Source organism: Labrus mixtus, chromosome 15 (assembly GCF_963584025.1).
Source record: "Labrus mixtus chromosome 15, fLabMix1.1, whole genome shotgun sequence".
NCBI lineage: Eukaryota > Metazoa > Chordata > Actinopteri > Labriformes > Labridae > Labrus > Labrus mixtus.
The window spans coordinates 27,188,815-27,212,006 of NC_083626.1; the positions used below are offsets into that span (position 1 = coordinate 27,188,815).

Below are 23,192 nucleotides of genomic sequence, written 5' to 3' on the forward strand. Positions count from 1 at the left end.
AACTGTTTTAAGATTCAAAGGAGGGAGCCTGTAGCCAAACTCCCAGCGCTCAAACAGCAAACACAAAACGCAATCATGTAATCAGGTTGTCTCAGAAAATGCTGCATAAACTTTAAGGTTGCACTATACCTCAGCCTCACTAATGGCGATCTTTGTTGACCGAATTTAAATTCTCGTGTAGGCTATGGATGGGCTGGACGTCTGGTCTGCAAACGAAAACAGGTATCTTATATTTAAAAGAATATTATGGATGTTCTAGCATAGCATGCCCAGACTCACCTTGACTGAATCGATTTTAGATGTTTTTTTCCACTTGTCCTGTTGGTACTACTTGGAATGAAGAATCAAACCCTCTCTCTCCTTATATTTCAAGCAAAAGCACCCCTTGTTTATGCTAGCTAAAAACCAAAGCATTTTCCAAGAATGTAAATGTCAGAAAGTTTTCCAAAGTTCTCAAAAACACTGAAAAGATGGAGTCAATGTGTTTTCCAGTCACTTAGATTTGTGGTGTGAAGTGGTAATTAAACTTACATGATGACCTAACAGCATGCAACACGAGTAAGGGTCAGGAACAAAATAAACTTGATTCAATAGTGTCGACTAGCGAGCGACTTGTTTAATGAGGAATAATGAATGAATGTGTGAGAGAATTGAAACAGTCTTCCTGCTTGAACTTATACGCTGAGCTCTATGAGTTCAACTGACTGGTAATTCTGGTGCCGACTAGCAAGAGTGACAACGCTTAATTAGTTTTGTCAGCTAACTGTGCACAACCCTGGTAAGGAAACATTAGCATGGCGTTGATTAGCGCTGGGGAAAGCTCAAAATAGGGAGGAAGGAAATGCATTTCTTACAGCCTGTGAATTCACAATGCTTACAAAGTTAATACTTAGCACAGACATGCAAAACTCTAAACACAAGGCCAGCGGTATCCAATACTTAAAGTTTCTTCTGCATTATCCTTTTATGTGTTTGTAAATTTTCATTTGGAGCAAGTATTATAATTTGTCTAAAGCAGGTGTTGATTTGTGTCTTAAGACAGTTTGTCTGAAAGAATCAAAACTGATGCAACAGAGCCAGAGCTTTTGTCTTTTTTTGGTTCCACACATTAATCCTGCTTGTAGCCTCATGTTAACACAGTTTATTTTGCCTTCAGCGCCACTCGGACCACAGAATGCCAACTGAGGACACAGTCTTCTTTCAGCTTCATCCTCCTTCACATTCACACATTCATGACTTCATGCCCACCGCCCGGGTCCAAACACAGCCATCCACCGTTGGCCACTGAGCTGCACCACTCGAGCAGTTGGCAGTGGAGCAGCTTCGATCAAAGGCCAGTGAAGAGGAGCTGTCGAAAGAGGAGGAGGTGTTACACATTCATTCTCCACGCTCAACATTCCCCCAGCTGGTCCTGCGAAAGCCTGCTCCTCTGGGGATTTGATTCTTACTGCTTTGTGGGCCTGAGGACAGAGTGGTTTGTCGTCAAGTTCATCTCTGCAACAATTTGACTCAGAGCCTGACCGTGTCGGTTTTGGATGAACTGCCTGGATATTTTTGGCCTCAGTGACGTATCCTAATGTCCTGTTTATCACCTGACCTTTTTTCAATGCCACCATCAAGCCAATGTTTCTTCTTCTACCAAAGATAACTTGAAATCTAACTGCTATAAACTTAAGAACTTTATCAGTTTGTCATGATTTCCAGAGGATAAACCTTTTCCATTTTGCATAGGCATAATTTTGTTGTTCATATGACTATGAAATGTGCTTGATTTTACTCTCTTATAAAATGGATACAATTCGAATATCGAGGTAATCACTGCATGAAAAGTAAGATTTTCTCTCGAGTCTTCTTTACTGTAAATTGCAGTCGGAGCTCAAACAGCTCTTCACAGGAATTTACAGTCAGCACCGATAACTGCCAGGAATTGCTGTAGATCTACAGTATTTCATTTTTTACTAGCAGCCTGTAGGACATGTTACAAGACTCTCCGGAGGAACTACAGATACATTTAGCCGGACTTTGCAGCCCAGGCAGCACCCACGTAGAGTGCAGAAAAGTCAAACATTTATGCGATGTCTTAGTTTTTGTTCAACTTTTGTTGGGTTTTTTTGACAGTGAAATCCCATCAATTTCTTTCCCTTACACTCAGACAGCATTTAATGACCAGTTAACATTAATGTCGGCTTGAAAAAGGTCAGCAGTCATTTTCTCCCCTGAAGCTTTCCTCTCACCATGGAGAGGAAAATGAAAAGGTCATTGTTTGACAAGCGTTAGGTGTAGAACCTGCATGCCTCGACAGTTGGCGTACTATGTTAGCTTGTATCCTTGAACATTGGAGTTGGGTAGAAATTCAAGAAATTCAAGATCAAGAAATATAATATTCTATAGGAAGTTATTGTACAATGGTTAGGAAAGACTTCCAATGCTTGAGTAAATTGACAACATTGACAACGCTAAACTGTTGATGGTGTTGATGATACTGCATGTTACAAAAACATTTCTGTTATCTTTTTTGACTTGGCAAAGAATGGATACCAATCTTTAACATCAACAAAAAACATGCAAAACACACAAAAGTAATGGATGTGCATTCTGTCAGATATTCTGCTTTGGGGGAGACACACCTGTTGCACATGACATTTTTTAGCAAACATGGCAGCCCTACTGGCACTGCATCACATGTTCTCCATTGTAACGGAAACAATTCCCAGCCAAAATGTCGTAGGTTAGTTTGCTTTCACATCAGCTGCTATTGCTCTGCAGCTCTGGGAAACTGTGTATATATATATATGGCCATAATACACACTTCATATTTCCCTGGGGGATTTGATCTAGTGTTCATAATAGAAGAGTTAAATCACAACAGTTCTAACAGTGGCTGTGGTAAAAGGCGCAGAGGGTTTACAGAATGGTCCTCACACACGTTCTGGCTAGAATAAACTGTATATATTAACGGATGAAGCCTGAGTGATGTCACCCATCTGTTACTGAAGTGGGCTTCAGAGTCCAATCGATGGCGGTCGCCATGCTAGAAATAATCTCACCCTAACGACAGACTGAGAGCTGGAGCTGAGGCGGGTTTAAAACCTCTTGACAAACTGTTACAACACGTCTGCCTGTCAATCGGGTCAGCTGTGCACCTTATTGTAAATAACTCTAATCCTTCATGAAATCAAAACGGATGAGTTTTAAAATATTAACCCCCCCAGTGTTTGTGCCTATCAAGACATGAGCTAATCAGACCCATTACGTTTTCAATCCAGACTGTAAACATGTTTATTTCTGCTGTAAATGTGCCTTCAGCCTCTGGTGGACACTCGACCAAATGCAGGATTTAGCACCTCCACGTCAGCTTGATTTTTAACACTGGAAATTGCTGCTCAGTGCTGACGTAACCCATGCATCTGTCCGTCCTCCGCTTCGGGCTTTCACAATTATTTTTCTTCTCCCCTCTCTGCCTCTAAATATTGTTCATTAGTCATGGCTGCTTCTATATCCAGGCCTGCTAATTGCTTGGATACTAATTAGTCAGTAATCTATATGAGGTCGTTTGAGTGTGGCTGCAATGCATTCAAATTAAGTGCTTGTGTCTACAGATGCAGGGTTTGAATCCATGTTAATGATTGTTAATTATTTCTATTTAGATTAAAAGGTGTGTGTGTGTGTGTGGGGGGAGGGGTGACTCGTAGTCCTCTGCAGCCTGGAAATGATTGCATTGTAATTGTATTGCTGTAATAGTCTCATGTCGTCAGCTTGGCGTTCCCATTATCCTTCTCAAGCAGAGCCGGTTGTTATGTGACGACCATTACATGGATGACCAAGTGATGCATCCACGATCAGTTTGTATCTCAGGTGTTTGCACATTTTGAAACCTGTTCTGTAACATTTACCTGTGGTATCACTGCTGCATTTGATCCGTATTGTTAATGCCTGTGCACAACAAAGCTGCCCGTGACAAATTCAATACCAATCAATCATTATTATTTGTAAAGCGCCAATTCATAAAAAGTGTTAAATCGAGACGCTTTACAAAAGAGCATACGGGATAATATGCAGAAAGGATTTTTCTTTTGTATTCCTATCGTTCCTGTTATCCACACTTCCTCACTGCTGAGGTGGAGGTCGGAGCAGGCTGTGCAGGAATGAGGACCGTGTTGGGACGACACAGTCTGAATATGCTTTTACCTGATTTCATTCTCATTGCACAGGAGAGAAAAAGATTACCCTGTTGGCTTTTGTTACTTTATTAGTAAAAATATGATGATTACCAAGATTATGTTGTAGGATAATTAAAGTTATCCAACATTTAATCAATCATTATTTATATATCTCCAGTTCATAACTAATGTTATCTCAATGCAGGGCGTCAGATGGACTCTCAGTGTATTAATGAAGCTTATCACCGTCCTGTCGTTAAGACAAAGTAGGAAAACATGTCCTTGATACCACCCAGTTCTGTCCCACTGTGTGTGCGTAAAGACCTCCTGCTCAAAAAACGATGACATTGAGGCTAGCTAGGCTCTGCTCATCATCAGCTTGCACTAAACTAAAGCAGACTTAAAGAAATTACTATCAAATCAATCACAGACAAAGACCAATAGCAGCCTTGTGACTATTCTCATGATCACATTTTTACAGTATATTAAAATTTCCCAAAAAGCATAAAAACATAAATAAATATACATAAATATTTGAACCAAGCCAGATAAGGAAGTATCAGGAAACTTTAAGGAAACCTTACGAGTCATATAAAGAATAGTTATAAGAGCTACTTTTATTAGTTATATATTGTAAGTACAGTAGAGGTGTTGAAATGAATCGTTGTATCACACGCGGACGATTCTGCATCGATGAAGTGACAGAACATTATAAATTACTGGGTACTGACGTCGCCTTTAGTTTTTCCGGCCCACCTGGGCTGATGATTTCTTTATTTTGGTTTACAATGTAAATACATTTATGTAGACATTAGTTTCTATAGGGCGGCTGCGGCTCAGCTGGTAGAGTCGGTCGTCTCTCCACTGGAAGGTCAGGGGTACGATCCCCAGCCACATGTCCGATGTGTCCTTGGGGAAGACACTTAACACCAACTTTCCCCCCCTGCTTCGTGGGCGGCCTATAAGTGTGTATGAATGGGATTAGTTACTTCTGATTGTCCCCTTACACAGCAGCCTCTGCCATCAGGGTGTGAATGAGAAGAGGTAGGAAGACTAGAAAAGACCTATACAACCTCTAATTAGCATTTCAAGAAAAATAAATCATTATCCGGCCAACGTTTCAGAGGCGCTGTCCATGGTGCTGATTTCATTTTACAATTCTACAATTCACATAGCAGATGCTTTTATCCAAAGCGACGTACATCAGAGAGTAAGTACAACACAAACAAGGATCTAGAAAAAAGGGAACAATGTCAGTAAGAGCAAACGATCAGCTTTGAGTCTGATTGGACACACAGGTGCTGACAGGAAGTGACCAGAGGCAAAGCACAACATTGAGGGCAGTTCTTGAGAGCTCTAATCAGTATAGAAACCAACTTATAAGTCGTCGTTATCAAACAAAAACCATCGTCACAACCATCATCATCATCAATAATATGGAGACCATCATCATTAAGTTAGTAGGTATTCATGAAACTGTAGGTGTGGCAAATATGCTGATGACACAGACAGTCGGAATACAAATCACCACAGAATCAATTTGGCATCTTTCTGTAACATTCATCAGCCGCAGATTGATTTGGAAGGTCGCGACCTCTCGTAGAACTGAAAGGTTTAAATGCTAATGTGGATATTTTCTGTGTCTCAGCAGAAAGATGAGAGCCGTTGAATGAAATGGTCACGTCGGCCTTCAGGGGAGATAGTCAGTGTGTGTGTGTGACAGAGGGATTATAAGAGCTGCATACTGTGTAAGTGTACATGGTATATTTGTGAAGATGCTGAGAGTGTGCCTCTCACTCCTTCGAATGTGAGATCTTTGAATGATACTTATTATGGACAAAATGGGACACTTTTATGCTTGTTTGCTTATTGTTTTGGTTTCATAGAACATTTCCTGCATTGTTAAATTTCATCCTCAGTGCTCTCGTCATTACCAGAGCTTATCTGCAGAAAACAGCCTGCTGCTGCTGGCAACGTACCAACCAAGGTACCTGCATCAAATAGCAGACAATGTTGGAACCAAGCTGGTTAATACAATTACGCATCTAGCAGCTAGAGGCAGATTTTATTCTTGAGAGCTGGTGGTGACCAACACAGAGCTAGTACTGGAACTAGACTTTAACCAGTAATTTTACAGAACAATAAAAGTAGCACGAAGCTCCTCTTAAACTTGATTTTTTTGAATAATTTTTGTAAGCAGGCCCATGTTTGAAACAATGATTCCCGGTTTTAAGTCAGTGTAAATACATTTCCAGCGTGATTGTATGCCAACAAGTCAGGAAAGAATAATGCAGCATTTGAAAGCGTGTTGCAGTAAAACACATCTATCAGGTCAGAAAATAATCGGCATAAAGACGAGGAGATGTCGCTGTCCTCACTTACTTGTTCATATATCATCTGAGGTAATTTACATTAACATAACAGAGAAGTGACAAAAGGAAACAAAGGACAAAAGAGAGAGGGGATGTATGGGTTGAAAATAGCTGCTGGAAACACTTTGAGAAGGTGTTGATACGACCATGAACTTTCTGAACAAAAAGCGTACTGGTCACACAGTGGGAGGGCATCATTTATCTCTGTCTTCAAAACCTTTATAAATCACTGCTGGTGCTGCTGCTGCTGCTAAAAGACTTTGCCAATTCTGTGACTTTGTTGTTTTGGGGCACTTCTGAATAAGGCTGATGTTGTTTTTCTTGTGAGGACAGTAACTTATGAAAACGGAGAACAGACACCTCGCTCTGAGCAGTGAAAGTCCAGATGAAAGCCTTATGGTTAGAGAATGTAGAGCTTCTTTTGTCAAAGAATCCCACAGATACAGAAAAGTATTGTTATTGTCCTCTTTTGTCTGAATCACAATCACAGGCAAATAAAGAAAAGTAATATACAACTTGAATCAATCCGGAGACAAATTGATTCCTTTACACCTTCCTTTAAAAGAAAATCAAAAGCATTCATCAAAAAACACCCAAAAGATTTAGACAAGCAAAGTTTAGCATGAAATAACTATAAACAAAGTTTTTAGGCAAGCTAGAAACGATTAGGACAAAATTAAAAGGCCGTCTTCAACCAGTTTTCACTGGGATTTTTCTCTGAGAAGCATGAGCATCCAGAGAAAATGTGCATCGCTATGCAGATGACACTCAAGTCTATTTATCAATTAAGTTGATGAAATTAATCGATTATCTTAATCTAACTTTAACTGGATAACTCATCTTTAATAACAGAAAATGAGGACATAAAGACCATTAAGATAAATATGTTTTTCTTCTCAACTCAGACAAAGCTTAAGTTATTGCACGCATTTTATACATGGATTGGACATACTAAGTTGGGTCACTGTAACTAATACTCCAAAGAGTTAAGAACATACCTGCTTTTTGTCATTTCTTGTGAGATTTCTTGTGATTTGGAGCTGTAAAAGTAAAAATGGATTGATTCAAATATCATGAAAAGCTCAACAATTGCAGGAGTGCAAATGACCAAATAGTTTGTGAAAGTCAAAGGTCAAGGTTTTTGTTCCAGGCTGTAAACATGTTAGTTTCTGTTGTAAAAACTTGCTTTTTTGAACGGAGTGTATATGTGGCTTTTGGGGTCTTGGAGCCAACCTCAAGTGGACTCGTGATGAACTGTAGGATCTTGCATTTCTGTATTGGCTTAATTTTTCAACACCAGAGGTTGCCACTTGGTTTTACATCTGGATGGCAGGCAGTTTGAGTTGAAAACGATGGACAATCGAGTTGCAGATATCTCAACTGAAAACAATATTTATTCAGGCCAGCAACAAAAACATTATTTCAAGTTATTATCAAACAAAAAAAAAAAACAGAGAAACTGATTAAACATTGAAAATAAATGTCCTTGCAGCCTTCTCCTCAAAATGACACACACACCAACCAGTCTGCTGATCTCACACAACTTTTGTACCTTTCTTACCTGATCTCTTGGGCCAATCAGATAGGAGCTCTGTAATCAGTGCCACCTTGACTCCAGGTGTAATCAATTTCACCTCCTCTGGAGAAAACAAGACTCAGGGTGCATTCGAATTGTCCCTCCTATCTCCTTTCACTATCCACTTTACCTTAACCCCGGGGAAACGTCATGAGGTCAAGGAAAGATGTTAGGAGAATTCATAAAGGACTTAGGGAAAGGCGATCTCGTTGCTCTGACAATCCGACCGCATTTTCCACTAGGCGACGTCATTAAATGCAACGGGCCGGTGGAGGTTAATGACGTGAGTCCGCCGTGTTGAAACTACAATGTTTCGAAAATGGACTACAAAAAACGTATCTAAAAAACTTTCCCCTGTGCCTTCTTACCGGTGAAATAATTCTAATTACCACAAGATTGGGATTGAAATAAAAACAATATAGACTACCAGGCTACAAGTAAGAAAAGTGAAACCATCAGCTTCCTGTCCACTCAGAAATCAACATCAACATAAACATGATTGTATGAAATGAATTGTTACATTAATGATGAAAGATAAAAGATATAACCTACACATAATATTTTAAGCATACAAATGTACAGCTGCACAAAACATTCTTAAGTGAATTAAACATGTTGAATAAAACATCATCTGTGTCACTTTACGATCATCGTTAATGTTTGTGTAACGGTCAGATGCGCGACTCGCCTTAAATGTTGCAGCCGCAAGGAATTGTGGGGCGTCATATCTCACCTCCTTTCGTAAAGGATGGTCCGGTGTATCCTATGCTAAAGGAGGTTATAAAGGAAGCACTGACCCACCTTTCCTTAACTTTTAGAGAATTCGAACGACTCTTATCATGGCATGACACTTAAATGCTTCTGGGGTTAAGGTAAAGTGGATAGTGAAAGGAGATAGGAGGGACAATTCAAACGCACCCTCAAGCTTGATTGAGAGAAGAATACTAATCACCTTTCTCAACTAAAGCTATGCAAAAACAAATATATTAAAAACACAACATAAACATTCACTTTTTTTCCTCTTGCTCTCAAATTAAATAGTAGCATTCATCAAATAAACTCTACAGTGTAGAAGAGGGGACAGTAGGCTCCATGACAACCTGCTGTGTTTTGTGTTGTTTGTGTTTTATGGATAAAAAAAAGCAAATGATTGACATTGTGGTTTCCAGACTGCAGCTTTACATAATAATTCTGTAATGATTCTTTATGACATGTGCTGCTGTCCACTTGGCTAGGTCAGGTAAAAGAGAAAAACCTGTGTGTCTAAAAGAACCAACATGAGCCACTAAAGTATCCAACGGCACACAGACGTTTACAGCCGACACTGCGTCAGGCGACCTTCAGTGCTGAAAGGGCCATCATTGTAAAATTGCTTTAACCTTTTTCCTCTCACACGTACTTCAGAACACATTACTGCAAACTTTGGAAAACTAGTTGAAAAGGTCAAAGAGTTGTTTATACAAGTATAAAAAAAACAACCTTTCAGTTGACTATTTCGCACAATGTGTCCTCCAGGTGAAATGTGCATCGTTCTCGCAGCATAGAATGACGAACCACAACAGACGTGTGTTGCTGTCTAGTAAATGGAGGTAATGTAGCAGCCAACTCTTAATGGAGAAAATTTACATTTGACTAAAATAGCTAAAAGGGTACTTATCTGAAGAGGCCATTCTGGAAATACCTCCAACCAGGGAGGAATGTCTTGCTTTACACATTTCCCACCAGGGATCATATGAAATACTCGATCATGATAACCTAGAGTTTTACTCTGCAGGATGTGCACTGAAGCATACCTGTGCCTGCACTGAATTAGGAACAAATCCTCCTACCCTGAGTTGGGGTTAGGCCGATAAGCCCCAGATTCACAGAAACTTTTCTCACAATGGCAAATATGAAACATGTCTTCATGAGCTGCCATCAAGGAAAATGAAAACACCTTCTGTTACACACTTACCCTAAAGGCCCTGACACACCCTGTAGCATCACCTAACGTCACTGTTTGTCTTGGCCAAAAAGTTGCACTTGAACACACCGCAAAGACTAGAGCCGACGGCCAACCATGCCACCTCTCCATGCCAGCAGGCAGCGGTAGTCCCTTGTTATGATACGAGAAGACCATTTTCACACTGCTGTCGCTCACCACTCATATTATAAGTAGCCTACTAATGGAGAATAATGTCTGATAAAAAGTAGACAATGGCGCTGGCGTTGTCAGCTCTTGGTCTTTTAGTGGAAAAAGAAAAGAAGAGGCGGAGGAGACAAATAAGGAGAAACCGCACTAATGGGTGAAAGCATGGATACCACAGCAGCATGCTCAAGGGGCTTTCCTGAACCTGTGTCGAGAGCTGGAGGGAAATGTTTTTTCATCACGTTTATGAATTTGAGACACATTGCCACAAAAAAGATACCGATTATCACCAATACAACCAACGTAGTATGAATGTCAAAATAAGAGCTCCTATCTCTCTCTCTCTCTCTCTCTCTCTCTGTGCATTCACATCAAATTACTGCATGTCGCTATCTGTAAATCTAAGTTACTAACCATATATTTTCCTGGGAGCTCCTAAGCTCGCTCTGATAGTGTTTTGGAAAATATGATCGCAAGTTCTTTTATTGTGTTTTATTTTTCTTTTTCTTTCTAGTTTCTTGTTTTGGCTTTGGCCCACAGTAGCCTGTGTTCAATATATCTTGATATACATCACATATTTTTTATAGACATGTGGGCTCGGGATCTCCAAAAATGTGATATCGGTAAAATGATCTCAAATATCTCAGATCAATTGGAGGCCTTGGTAAAAACACTACCAGCACATGCATGTGGAAATGATTAAGTGTGGTTCTCTTGGACTCCAAAGCGTATAGGTGGCTATGCTAGTGCTAATACCAAAACATTGGTTGTGCTTATAGCTGACAGGTGTTTCATGGTTTTTCAAGACAAAGAGTCAGGAAAATAAAACAGCGACTCATACATGGCCATCATTTATTTGTTCTTTTCATAAGCAGAGAAAAATATACAATTTAAAATTCAAGCTTCAGCAAAAAATTCTCTATGCATTGACAACAAGCCAGCTAGCATGGTAGTTCAGCCTGCAATCTGCAGAACAGGAACAAGTATGTTTATGTAGCCACAGCCAGAGTCATGTGATACAAACAGTTCCTTCTGATCACAACCAATCACAACCAGTGTTCAAAGCCTACAAGGAATAGTACATGTAAGAGATAGTATATCACGATTCATATCGAAACTGATTCCATTATATACAATTATAGGTTAAACTTAGCATTAGGCGGATAGTCTGACCCATTCCCTATCATCAAGGTGAGATACTTAGAGTAAAAAATAGTTTGTTAATTGGTCATTTCTACACAGATTGGTTTGGAAATCACAAAACAAAATGGGGAAAAGATTTGTGGTCCAAATTCTTAACTATTTAGAACCCTAAGAACTGTTAATGTGAACTGATGTCATGAGAACTGTTTGATTTTGTGAGAACTGTTTGATTTCATGACTCAGGCAGTGAACAAAATGCAGTCCACAAGTATTACATAGATACATACTGGACAGTCTCCCGCACAGCTTAAAAAAATACTGATGCGACACTGTTCTTCTCTTTTGATAGCAATAATAGTCATTACAACAACATCAACATTATATGCTTTTTCTTCTTACATTTGGATTTTCAACAGGTTTTTCATTGGACATTCATGTGGTCTGTAAAATGTAAACGAATGAAAGGAGCCTCCCGGCGTTTGATCGCATGGAGGTAACAATACATACCATAACGTTAGCGAGAAACTTTTTTTATTTTACATCAAGAGTAACAAGAGAGAAAGAGGTCAGACATTAAATGAATCATGTTTTATACCTTTACATAAGAGTAATATTCAAACAGAATGTTATACAGAGCTAACAGACAGTATACGTATGCTCATTCTGCTTTGTTCAACAGATATGTCGCCCTCTTGGGAGTCCTTTTTGTGTAGTTTTTGCTACAAAAAACATCAAACAGTAATTCAAAATATCATTGAGTCTTCAGTAATTAACAGTGACAGTTAAGCACAAAGAGCCTCACAGCTGCGTTATAGCACGTCTTCATAAAAGGTGAAACATGTCGAAGCCAGTGTCCTTGATGCTCCAGCCACTTTTTCCTACACACAGTCTGCTAGGTTGTACAAAAAAATGGACCTGAATTCATAAAACTTCCAAGGACAGACAGAACTCATCATGAAGGTGCAAGAGGTATGGCAAAATGTTGCAGTCCAATCATGCTAAAATAATCTTTTTAGAGCTAGATTGAAGAAATGTTGTAGACTTTAGGGCATAGGTGCCTCATATTGCCAGACTGCATACTAATAGGACGTTATCCCCTCCCTGAATCTAAAATGAATAGCCTTCTCAACGCCATCGCTGACAATTTAATTAATTTCACTCTTGAGATTTCAAAGATCCGATAAGGATAATTAAAGGCATATTGTATTAATTTTAGAGTTTGCAGTCACTGTTGGACAGTTTGGGAGCGATGCAAATTTTTGAGTCTTGACAGAAGAATACATATTTTGAGGGGAGCAGAGTCCAATATTTTCTATATCAGAACTCAATGCAGTGTTTTGTTCTTCATAGCATTTTAATCAGGACTGTCAGCGTTGACCCATTAATCGCGACACCACAAAATAAATGCATTCATTCTTTTTTAAAGCATTCATTCTTTTCGAAAGAACATTAATCGTTAATATTTAGTCCCTTTAGACACACACACTTAGCTTAGGCTGGTCCAAAATTACAAAATAAAAGCATAAAACAACTTTTTTGAAACACAAAATAATAACAGAATGAAAAATATGTTTAAAACTTTAGTTGTTTGACAGCCCTAATAATTTTTTCTGGCAATAATTCATGCTTCATCTATACACCTTTTTGGGCTTTTTTAATCCATGATGACAAACTTACATGTATTCAGGTGTGGGTAACTTATAGACAGAGGTAAGACTCGGGGTGATAGCCTCAACTTTTATTCTACAAACTTGAAGGGAAATGAAGGAAGATTGATTTGCACTTTATTTAAATGCCAACAAGCCCTTATTATAAGATGATCCTGTCCTCAGAGGCTTTATTAATGCAGGTATTTTATATTTTAAACTAACAGCGAAGCACCAATAAGAACTAGAACACATCGTATCCAGCCAGAGAGCGAGCTTCAGTAACAGACTTTACTTTATATTTAAGGCAATGTAAGTTCATAGAATTTTTCCTCTCAAACTATAGATGACAAACGTAAGATAAAAACTAAAGATTCACACGTGCTGCTAAGAGTAGATGCAGCACAGACATTAATGTGTACTCGTATAACTTAAAGAAAATAACTGACTACATACACAATACTTCATGACAGCGACTGGTGTCGAATGCTAAATCCAAACGCCAAAAACATATCAAACAAAGACATCTTAACCGATTTAACTGATCATAAATTCAGGACGAGACACAAACTAAATGAAAGGAGACAGCAGCCCTAAAACAGAACCCACCATTCATTCTCAAAGCCTGGTCGCTTTAACCGTCAACTACAGCGAGCAGTTCCAAATTATAAGTGTTAGTGTCATACGATTATCAAACGTGACATTCAATTTAATTTTTTTTCTTGCAAACATACTTTGTAAAGCTTTTTTGCATTATTCCATCATTTCTGGTGTAATGATGTTCGTCTTTTGTCAGTTCAAATGTCAACATAATGTCAAATAAAATGTCCAAAAGTTGAAACGCAGTGGTTTTTTGTGTCAGCGTAATTTCCAGAAATTGAGAATGAAATGTGTTTTCTGTTTCAGGGTTGTTTTCCACTTAAAGACACTAAGAAGAGAGAGAGAGAGAGAGAGCCCCTTTGTCCCTTGAAGAGGGGTCAGACCACTGTGACCCCTTCCTCCTGCTTTGCCACTGTGGTGCTGGGAGTCAAAATGACTCACGGATAACATCCCCACCCGACCCCGCCCAATGTAAAAACCCTGATCACAAAAATATCTCAGACCCAGAGATAACCAACAAACCCAACATCATCCCAGAACCTGATCAGTTTCACCTCCTATTCCTCAAAACCTGACAGCAACTACAGACCTGGGAGGAAACAGCAGACCAAGACGTGTCAATTTCAAAAAACATCTGTGAATACATTTTCTCAGCCATGCTTTTATCTGCACTCCCAATCTTTCCATGGCATGTATAATTGTATTTGATCCATAGTCTGCAAGCAAGTTTGTATTATTTCAACAGAATGTGTTCAAATTAGGGATGAACCAGTGCATCAGTTCAACATCGGTATCGGCTGATATTGGACCTCTTGACAGATATCAGCACATCTGCAAATTATGTGGCATGAACCAATGTCTTTAGCCGATGCTTTATTTGTTGTGCCAAATTAATTTAATGTTGCCATCTACCTTACTACTGATTCAGAAAAGTTTTTTTATTGGGCAGATGAAGTCACCTGTTGAACAAACTGACTTGTTTCATTGTCAAACAAGAGAATAAACGGTGGCATTGTGGGAGTGTTGCACCAAAAAAAGTCCTGAAACAAAAATTGTCAGAATTGGCAGTTGTCTAAATTGTTATTTCAAACATTGGTATCAGCCCTGATTCTCCCAATCGGTGCAGGTCTAATTCAGATGTTAATGTACTGCCAGCCAAGCTTTTTACATCATGTTGTCATTGTTGTATTATATCTGTCCATTCCACAGTTGGTCATATTCTGTAAATTGAGCCTAAATTAGCCACAAAGTGAAACTGGGACTTGCTTCAAAAAGTCACTGGTGATACAATTAATAAATTGGTGCAATACTACAAGGTTTACAAATACATATAAGGCAAACTCTGAGGTGTAATGTGCAATGTATAAATGGATTTCTTCTATTAACTTTACAAAACACATCATCGTCAATCAATCAAGTTCAGTGATATAATCAAAGATGCTTTGTCCATTACATCTGGTCTGCACGTTTCTAAAGATAAGGAATGTTTTTACAAATCTGAACAGGAATCATTTCATGACAATGTGCTTAAAACAAATATTTAATGTTCAAAATATTCTGTTTTTGGGGCAAATTTAGTCCTGCTGCAAACGTACAACAGGTTTCTAACAGACTGTAATAAAAGGAAGTAGACATAACCCCTTGGTGTTCATTTTGGAGCCATTGCATCAGTGTCTTAAAACGACGAAAGGGGGCAACTCTTCTTTTTGCAAAAGGAACCATTTCTTTATCACCTCATGCTATTGTACCTGTAATTGAGAAGGGTGACCTGTCAACTGAAGTACACAGAAAGGGTTAACCCTTTTGGGGCCCCCAAATATGGCCACATCTGGCTTCAATAAAAACAGGACAATTGCAGCCAAAAAGCCAAAAGTAAGGCTCTAAATTGGTAACCAACAAACTAATGGGGGAATTTCAGTAGACATGTCTACTTCTTAGATACAGCCTATGATATTAAACCTTGAATAAAGGCAATTTGACAATTTTACATTTGACCCACCACCAGCAGTTTTTGTCATTACTGTCTAATTTTGAAACAAAGCAAAAAGGGGGAAAAGATGAATATTCCTGCTAGACTTGTCCTTTCAATGTTTTCTGTTTTTTTTCCCAGGTTACATTCTCATCAGATTTTCCCCTTCCCCCACCCCTACATTTCTAACACCCAACAGTGATTATAGAAAGTTTTCAAAAATCACAAAAGCTTTAAGAAATAAGTTCCACAACTGGATTTCTCAGGCTTAGTTCTTTCAGGACACATCGAGAAAATAACATTCATGTGACCCATACTGGGCTCATAGACACAATTTCAGAACTATTGTCAAATAGTTTGTTTGTCGCACGTTGTTCTTTACGCTATGCTAGCTATTGTACACAAATATTACATCCAACTTCCTGTCTACGATGTCCCGATAGGGGCTCTGCAGCAAAATACCCCTACAGACCCATTTTTTTTGTCACAATTAAAAAAAAACCCGACTGATATCAGTTGGGGCGCTTTGTGTTCCATTTTTTTCTCCGCTTGTGACACTAATTATATCAGTCTGAAACATCAGCTGATAAAGAGCGGATAAACTTGACAAAGTGTGTTCCTCATTTTCACATTTCCAGAAGGTTTTCCTCGTCCTTGGCAAATATTCAGTCCTTAGTCTCCACTGCGAGATCAGTCCGATCCCTGCATCCAAAGTTGTTATTTTTTCTTTACTTACACCAAACAGTTCATGGTGTTTGCAAAGATTTTGGTATCTGCAGCCCCATCTATAAACCCTTTGCCCCTTCTATACTCTTTCCAAATTTGAAACCCAAACTCCTGCTGTATTATTCCCAAGTATAATGTCATCTTTCATGCAGCAGCTGGGTGACAGGCTCAGTCGGCAAATACAGAGTCTGAGGCTCTTGTTTTTGGGGCTACAATAAAAGTCCAATAATGCTGCCAACGCCTATGTGTTAATATCCACTTGAATAGAGTTGAATCCTTGCAAGTCCTTCACTCAGGTTTCTTAAAGTCTCAAGCTTCATTAAAAATATGATACTGCCTTTCTTCCCAAAATACACGATCTAGTCAGCAATGATACTTTCACATTTGGCACCATCTCCTATCAAAATCAACCAATGCCACCACGGTGTAGGTCTCATGGGTCTAATCTAAATTCTTTTCCTTTCATCCCCATCCTCTTCATCTCCCTCCCCCCCACCCCAGGCCAGTCTTCTAGTTGGGGGGTGGGGGGGCTCGTGCCGCTAGAGAGCTGTAATCTGAGTCAATTCTGTGTTGGAGTTCCCCGTCGCCTGGTTCTCTCTCCTCTGATTGGGGTCTACCCCAACCAGGGGGAGCTCCACGCCTAGTCATGCCGGATTGGGTGTCCCTCCCCCATGTCCCCCACCGTCTCCGGCCTTGCAACTGTAAGCTGCCGCCACCTCCCTGGCAATGCTCCTCATCCGACCCGACTGCTGGGTGTCGAGGCGAAACGGCGACGGGTGGCAGAACTCTCGGAAGCAGCGCTTGAAGTTCTCGTCGAGGAAGGCGTAGAGCACGGGATTCAGGCTGCTGTTGACGTAGCCCAGCGCGATGCAGAAGTGCATCAGGACCAGTGTGAACAGGCTGCTCAGGTTGAAGCCCAGCGACTGAGCAAGGACCATGATCTGTATGGGGGTCCAACAGACGACGAAGGCCGCCACCACAACCAGGACCATTCTCGTGATGCGCCGCAGGTTGCGGTCTTTTTCCTTGGAGCCGGACAAGATTCGAACGCTGCGCAGGCGTTTAACCATGAGGCTGTAGCAGATGCTGATGATAGCCACAGGGATGAGGAAAGAGAAGAGGAAGACGCAGGTGCCAAACACAGGATCCCAGTGACTCCTTGGTTCAGGCAAAACAACGATGCATTCAACACCTAGTGGAGGAGAAGAGATACAAAGTAGATATTAGATCAAAAGTAGGTCCAGTTCAAAAGAGCAAAAAGAGAATTAATTGTACAGCAGCTGTTGAAGAAGGTCTGATGACCAATGGGTGTAGAAAAACTACAACAGTTTTTACTCTAATGCACTTCTTCCAGTCGCCCATCTGTGCTTTAGAGCAGGCCTTGGCCGAATAGGATTCTGGGTTGCACCACTAGATTTTTATTTATTGATCTGTCTCTCTGCGTTTTATTTATTACCTCCTGGTGCTCTTTAGGATTCAATGGAGGCAGCCTGCAGGCAAACTCTGTGCTCTCACACAGCAGGCATCAGATGCTATCAGGTAGTCCTTAGAAGATTCTATTGACCTTCAAGTTGCACAACTTCAGACTCAGTAATGGCGGACTTTGTTTTTCTGGATTGAAGTTGTAGTGTTTGGCACACATAGCTCTGAGATGAAGTCCTTTTGAAACAGAATTTAATGGAACAACTGACATTGTCTTGAGTTAAAATTGTTTTTTTCTTACATGCACCGTTTAATAGCTCAAGACATTTTTGTAAAAAAAAGTTGGATTAAGAAAGAGTGCAATCATCATATTTTACACACAGCTGTTTTTGAACTCCCTGAAGGCCTTAGGTTTCAAACTAAAGTGGTGCAAAGTATTGAACCGCCTACAGCAGCAGTTTTGTACTTTCTTGCTAAGTCAGCGTGGTAAAGCAGCAGCACACACTTTGGACCTAAAAGAGGGGATAGAGAATTAAAAATCTCACATAAAGACTTTTTTAGACGATCCATTTATAAAAGAAACAACAAATGGTCCAAAACAATGATTGAGGGAGCTTTCTACCGTTAGAAATGCCATATTTATTTTGGGGTGTTTATGCCTTTATTTAGAGACAGGACAGTGGATAGAGTCGGAAATCAGGGATGGAGATAGAGTGGGGAGTGTCATGCGGGAAAGGAGCTACAGGTGGGTTTGAACCCGGGCCGTCCGCCTGGAGAACCACAGCCTCCGTACTGACCATTAGGCTACCGGTTGTTTTAATCATAACTCTAAAGTGAGTGGAAATAATAAAACATTTTGAACAGTTAGGTATAGTTGGTTTGTGGAGAACACTGCAGCAACAGCATGTTTGCACTCCATATTTTAGTTACTCTGATTATAAAAATTGTTCCTCCACAATCTGACTGTGTGGTCCCTCAACCACCGCCGTCCTCATTCATGAACGGTCGTCTCCGACCTCCACCTCAGCAACAAGGAAGTGTACCACTTAGCTTCCTTTAGTGTCTTTATCTTTATTTTCCTTCTCCTCCAAAAGTCACAAGTTAATTCTCATTTTCTTGTGTCGTCGATCTTGGCTGCAAAAAGACGCATCAATGCACTGCTTTTTTTTTTTGTTTCAAATTAAATACAGGATGCGCCTACACGCTCGCTTTGCACAGCATAAATACATATACAGTAGAGATAAAGGCAGATCAAAGGAATAGGAGCATGAACTGGTGAAAGCAAGAGTTGATGTATTATTTCATTTGATGCATTTCTCTCCGGGGCTCAGAGTGAACACGATTTACGGTCTGTGGTTGTCCCCAGTAAAAATGGAAGCCACAGCCCCCGGCCCCATTACCAACCATTGATCAAAAACACAGTAAAAGTCTGTGTGAAAGGACAGGAATAGTAATAACCTGCTTGATGGGGCTGTGAAGTTTATGTGTTGATAAAAAAAATGCTGTAAAAAGGCTCCCTCGCAGCGAGTCGGAGAATGAAGGGTGGGCTTTAAACCAAGAGAAAAATAATATCAGTATTGATCCTTGTGGGGAAATAATCTGACGTCATGAAAGATCAGAAGACAAACAGAGATATGTAGACATAGACGCTGCCTAGGTAATTGGAGCGGTACATCATTGCGGGTGCCATCTTTGAGTGGTCTGCCATGATACATAATGAATGTAAGCCTATATCTATGTTTTAAATATTCATGAATCACCGATATGTGAATAGATTTTCAAGTCTCTTGTCTTGTCACAAACACCCAAGTGCTCTCTTTCATAACTTTAATGTGAGGTGTACTGGGATTTTCTACTAAGGCCATTATACAAGGCGCTTTTTCAAATGTAGCCTATGGAGACGTAGTGCAGCCAATTTAGAACAGAGCTCCTCAACTTGCCTCAGGACCCTCCACCAACCTCCACTCAATTTCAGATATTTTTCAACCAATCAGATTTATTGAACGGAAACATGGTGCAGTTTGGACGCATGTGTCAGAACAAAGAAAAGGAACAAGTACAAAATGTAGACTTGACACTTTATTCCCCTCCCCCACCCAGGTACACTTTCACTACCCTCCACGACCAGACCTTTTGGGTCAGGACCCACCAGTTGAGAGCCACGGATTAAGAAGAGACATATCTGCTCTGTTTATCTGAACTCAGGAGGTCATTTTCTAAGAATTACGAGAAAGTAGCAGCCGGTCTGATTGTATTTAAAACTCTACTGAATGCATTACAGACTCATATCTGTGCAAGCACATCTGCTCAGCTGATCCTGGAGAAACACTGCAACGTCTGCATTTTCTGCAGAACGCGGACATTTCAGCATTTCTGAATGCAAAACGCTTCCATCCATCCATTTTCTTCCCATTTATCCGAGGTCGGGTGACGCTCGCCACAGGTGAAGCAAGTCAACCCCGACGTCTTTCTCCCCAGCAACTTTTTTTTGCCAGCTCCTCCTGAAGGATTTCTGAAGCGTTCCCCATGCAAGACAGGATATATAATCACTCCAGCGACCTCTGGGTCTACTTAGGGGTCTGCTCTCAGTCGGGCGTGCCTAGAAAACCTCCAAAGGGAGGCGTCCAGGAGGCACTCGAAGCAGATACTCGAACCACTTCAGCTGGCTCCAGTCCATGTGAAGGAGAAGCGGCTCTACTCCGAGCTCCCCCTGAATATCTAACCCTGTTTCCATGGCTGAGCCCAGCCACTCTCCGGAGGGAACTAATTTCAGCTGCATATATATCCGCTTCCATAAATAGCCTTAACGATAGACTAATATGTTGGCCTTAAATGTCACTGGTTTGTCTACATAGAGAAACACGGTACACTTGTACAACAGAGTATTTGGGTAAGCCGGGAGGCGGCATCGACCTGTTTACATCTATGGGACAAACAGATCGTCAGTCCTCCTTGTGATGTCCATAAAGCACCGTCTGCCACAACATGTCAAAATGTTAAAACCAGAAAATAAAGCAGAGTCACAGTTCCATCGTTTCCCCCCCCCGTCCAGCAGTTACATTGTGTGATGTGTGATCAACATCACAGTCGTGTGGGACAGCTACCCGGTCTGTAGATCATCTTCTCATTTCACCCTTCATTTCATCTCCTCTCCCCTGTCTTCTTCAGCCCCTATTTTTCAAACAGTGTGGACATTTCTGACAGCCAACCTTGGGAACGCTGATTTATTATAAAGGACTTAGTTTCTTTTCTGCTCAGAGACGGGTTAACAGCTTGTTTGTCCACTGATGTACACCACTACAACAAGACCTTAAAACTAACTACAGCCTCTCTGTACTTCTATACAGCTGCACTTAAACTCTAAATGAACAGAGATGGTGTAGTGAAAATGGCCACTTTACAAAAAGGTAGTGTGTTGAATTTTCACATGGCTGCCACTTTAAGGTCACTCCAGTCATAAAGTACGACTATCTGTTTGACAGACTTAAATGTCTCCTCGCTCACATTTAAGTTGAGGTACTTTTTAGCTCCATTCATCCAGCTTCTGCCTTGATCTTCAATAGATCCAATTTCTTTTCTTTCTTTTTTTTCATGGGAGCAACTTTTCAATTCATTGCCTTTCTGTCAGTCCTCTTTTGTGTCTTTATACTTTCTTTACACTTTTATAAGTGGTGCTGTATTCAAGGAGAACATCAGAGTCACCTCAAAACATGCTCTTTTATTGTTAAACTTTATGAAACTATCTGGATAATTAGAATAAGCATGGCTGTGTCTCAGTTGGTAGAGTCGGTCGTCTCTCAACCGCATGGTCGGGGGTTTGATCCCCAGCTCCTGCAGCAACATGTTCAATGTGTCCTTAGGGCAAGACACTAAACATGGCAGCCTCTGCCGTCAGTGTGTGAATGGGTAGAGGTGATCTGTGGTGTAAAAGTTAGTCAGAAGACTAAACTAGACAAGCTCAAGTAGGGTTTAGAACAAGAAACTTCACAGACATGTTTTGGGGAGCTCTGAGACTTATTCAAACTTGTTGAAAATGAGGATATGTGACCTTTTAACTTTTTTAAATTTCATGTGTTGTCTCTGCATTTATGCCCGATCCAAATTTCACCCTGGGACAATAATTTATATTCAATTTAAATTGAAACAAGGAATAAAAAGCCCAAAAATATAATAGAATAATAATATAATAAGCTAGAAGAATTTAGCAGCCACTTTCATCAACACACACACACTTTACTAGATATTAAAGACCCACCCATCACATTAATTCATGAAAACATGTTGACTTGTTCACGTTGAACACATGCACCTAAGGGCGGTTATATAGCTGAGCTCTCATCTCTGTGAGAGGCTGACGTCTGATAGGTGGAAATCTCAGACTGAATTTATTGCTGCTCCATTAAAGCCTCTCTGCCGCAAAAAAAAAAAAAAAAAAAAAGGTCAAGCTGCCATCGCACGATACCGTTAGCAGCAATCACTCAACGGCTTTTTCAGAGTATCTCACCTTTTGAAATGTCAGTGGATGACTTACTCTTGCCTCTGTTTCCATGTGATGCAGAGTCGACTCATTTCTCAAATGCAGTGAAATCGTATCAACAATTAGCCCTGATTAACCCTCCGGATTTCAAGGTTTAAGGTCAAACATGTTCAAGACAACATGTGGGGGAAAAAGGAACGTTTGTGATTTGTCGCTACAACGAATAATATTTTATTTCATAATAAATTATTTAACCTCTAGAAGTTTGACATTTCATCTTCTGATTCTGCTCCCCAACACAGCTTTGCTTTTCCTCAAACCTCTCTCATTTTCTTTTTTGCTTTCTCTCTCTCTCTCTTTTTTTTTTAACCAGGAATCTGTGTCCTATTCTGGTTTCCATTTCACAGTCGATGATTCTCCACCTCTGCTTCGGTCCCTCTCATTTATCACTTCTTTCCCCTCGGTTGCGTTTTGCCTACCACTTATATTTTCTTTTTCCTCCAGCTTGGATGGGAAGCGGTTTTTTTTTACACCTTGTTCCATCCATTTCCTTCAATTAATTGATTTTTGCTTCTATTTATTTTAATTGTTTTTGTCCTCAGCCCCTCTCCAGACATTTTTATCATTTCTTGATTTCTTTTACGTCTCTGATTATCATCTTTTTTGTCTCGTCTTTGTCCTACTCTGCTCGTCTCTTTCACTTTTATTCTCCCTTTCTAGACTTTCAGTTCATTTACTTCTCCAAAAAAAAAAATGTCTTCGTTTTTCCTAAACCTATTTGACATCGTTTAGAGACGACCAAATTCAACCCACAATGCACTGCTGTTTGGTTCACTTCTCTTGTTTGGTCCGGGATGCATTCTCACCTAAGGCGACCCAAACTCTGGTGCACTTGGAAGCCGAACCAAGACCCCTCTGATGGTCACGGTTTCTGAGTTGGGAAGTCATTCATCCGACTTCAGTGTGTGTGTGT

The 23,192-nt window shown here is 40.2% G+C and overlaps 1 protein-coding gene across 1 annotated transcript in view; it reads right to left on the reverse strand.

The window, feature by feature from the left end:
- Positions 1–11,074: 11,074 nt before the first annotated feature.
- Positions 11,075–23,192, reverse strand: part of oprl1 (opiate receptor-like 1) — an 87,844-nt gene continuing 75,726 nt past the window's right edge. Inside the window, exons 6-7 of the mRNA XM_061058318.1 lie at positions 14,585–17,512; positions 11,075–14,496 (exon numbers count right to left, since the gene is read on the reverse strand). Of these exons, the coding sequence (XP_060914301.1) occupies positions 16,965–17,512 (548 nt within the window). The 3' untranslated portion in view covers positions 11,075–14,496; positions 14,585–16,964. The remainder of the gene's footprint in view (positions 14,497–14,584; positions 17,513–23,192) is intronic.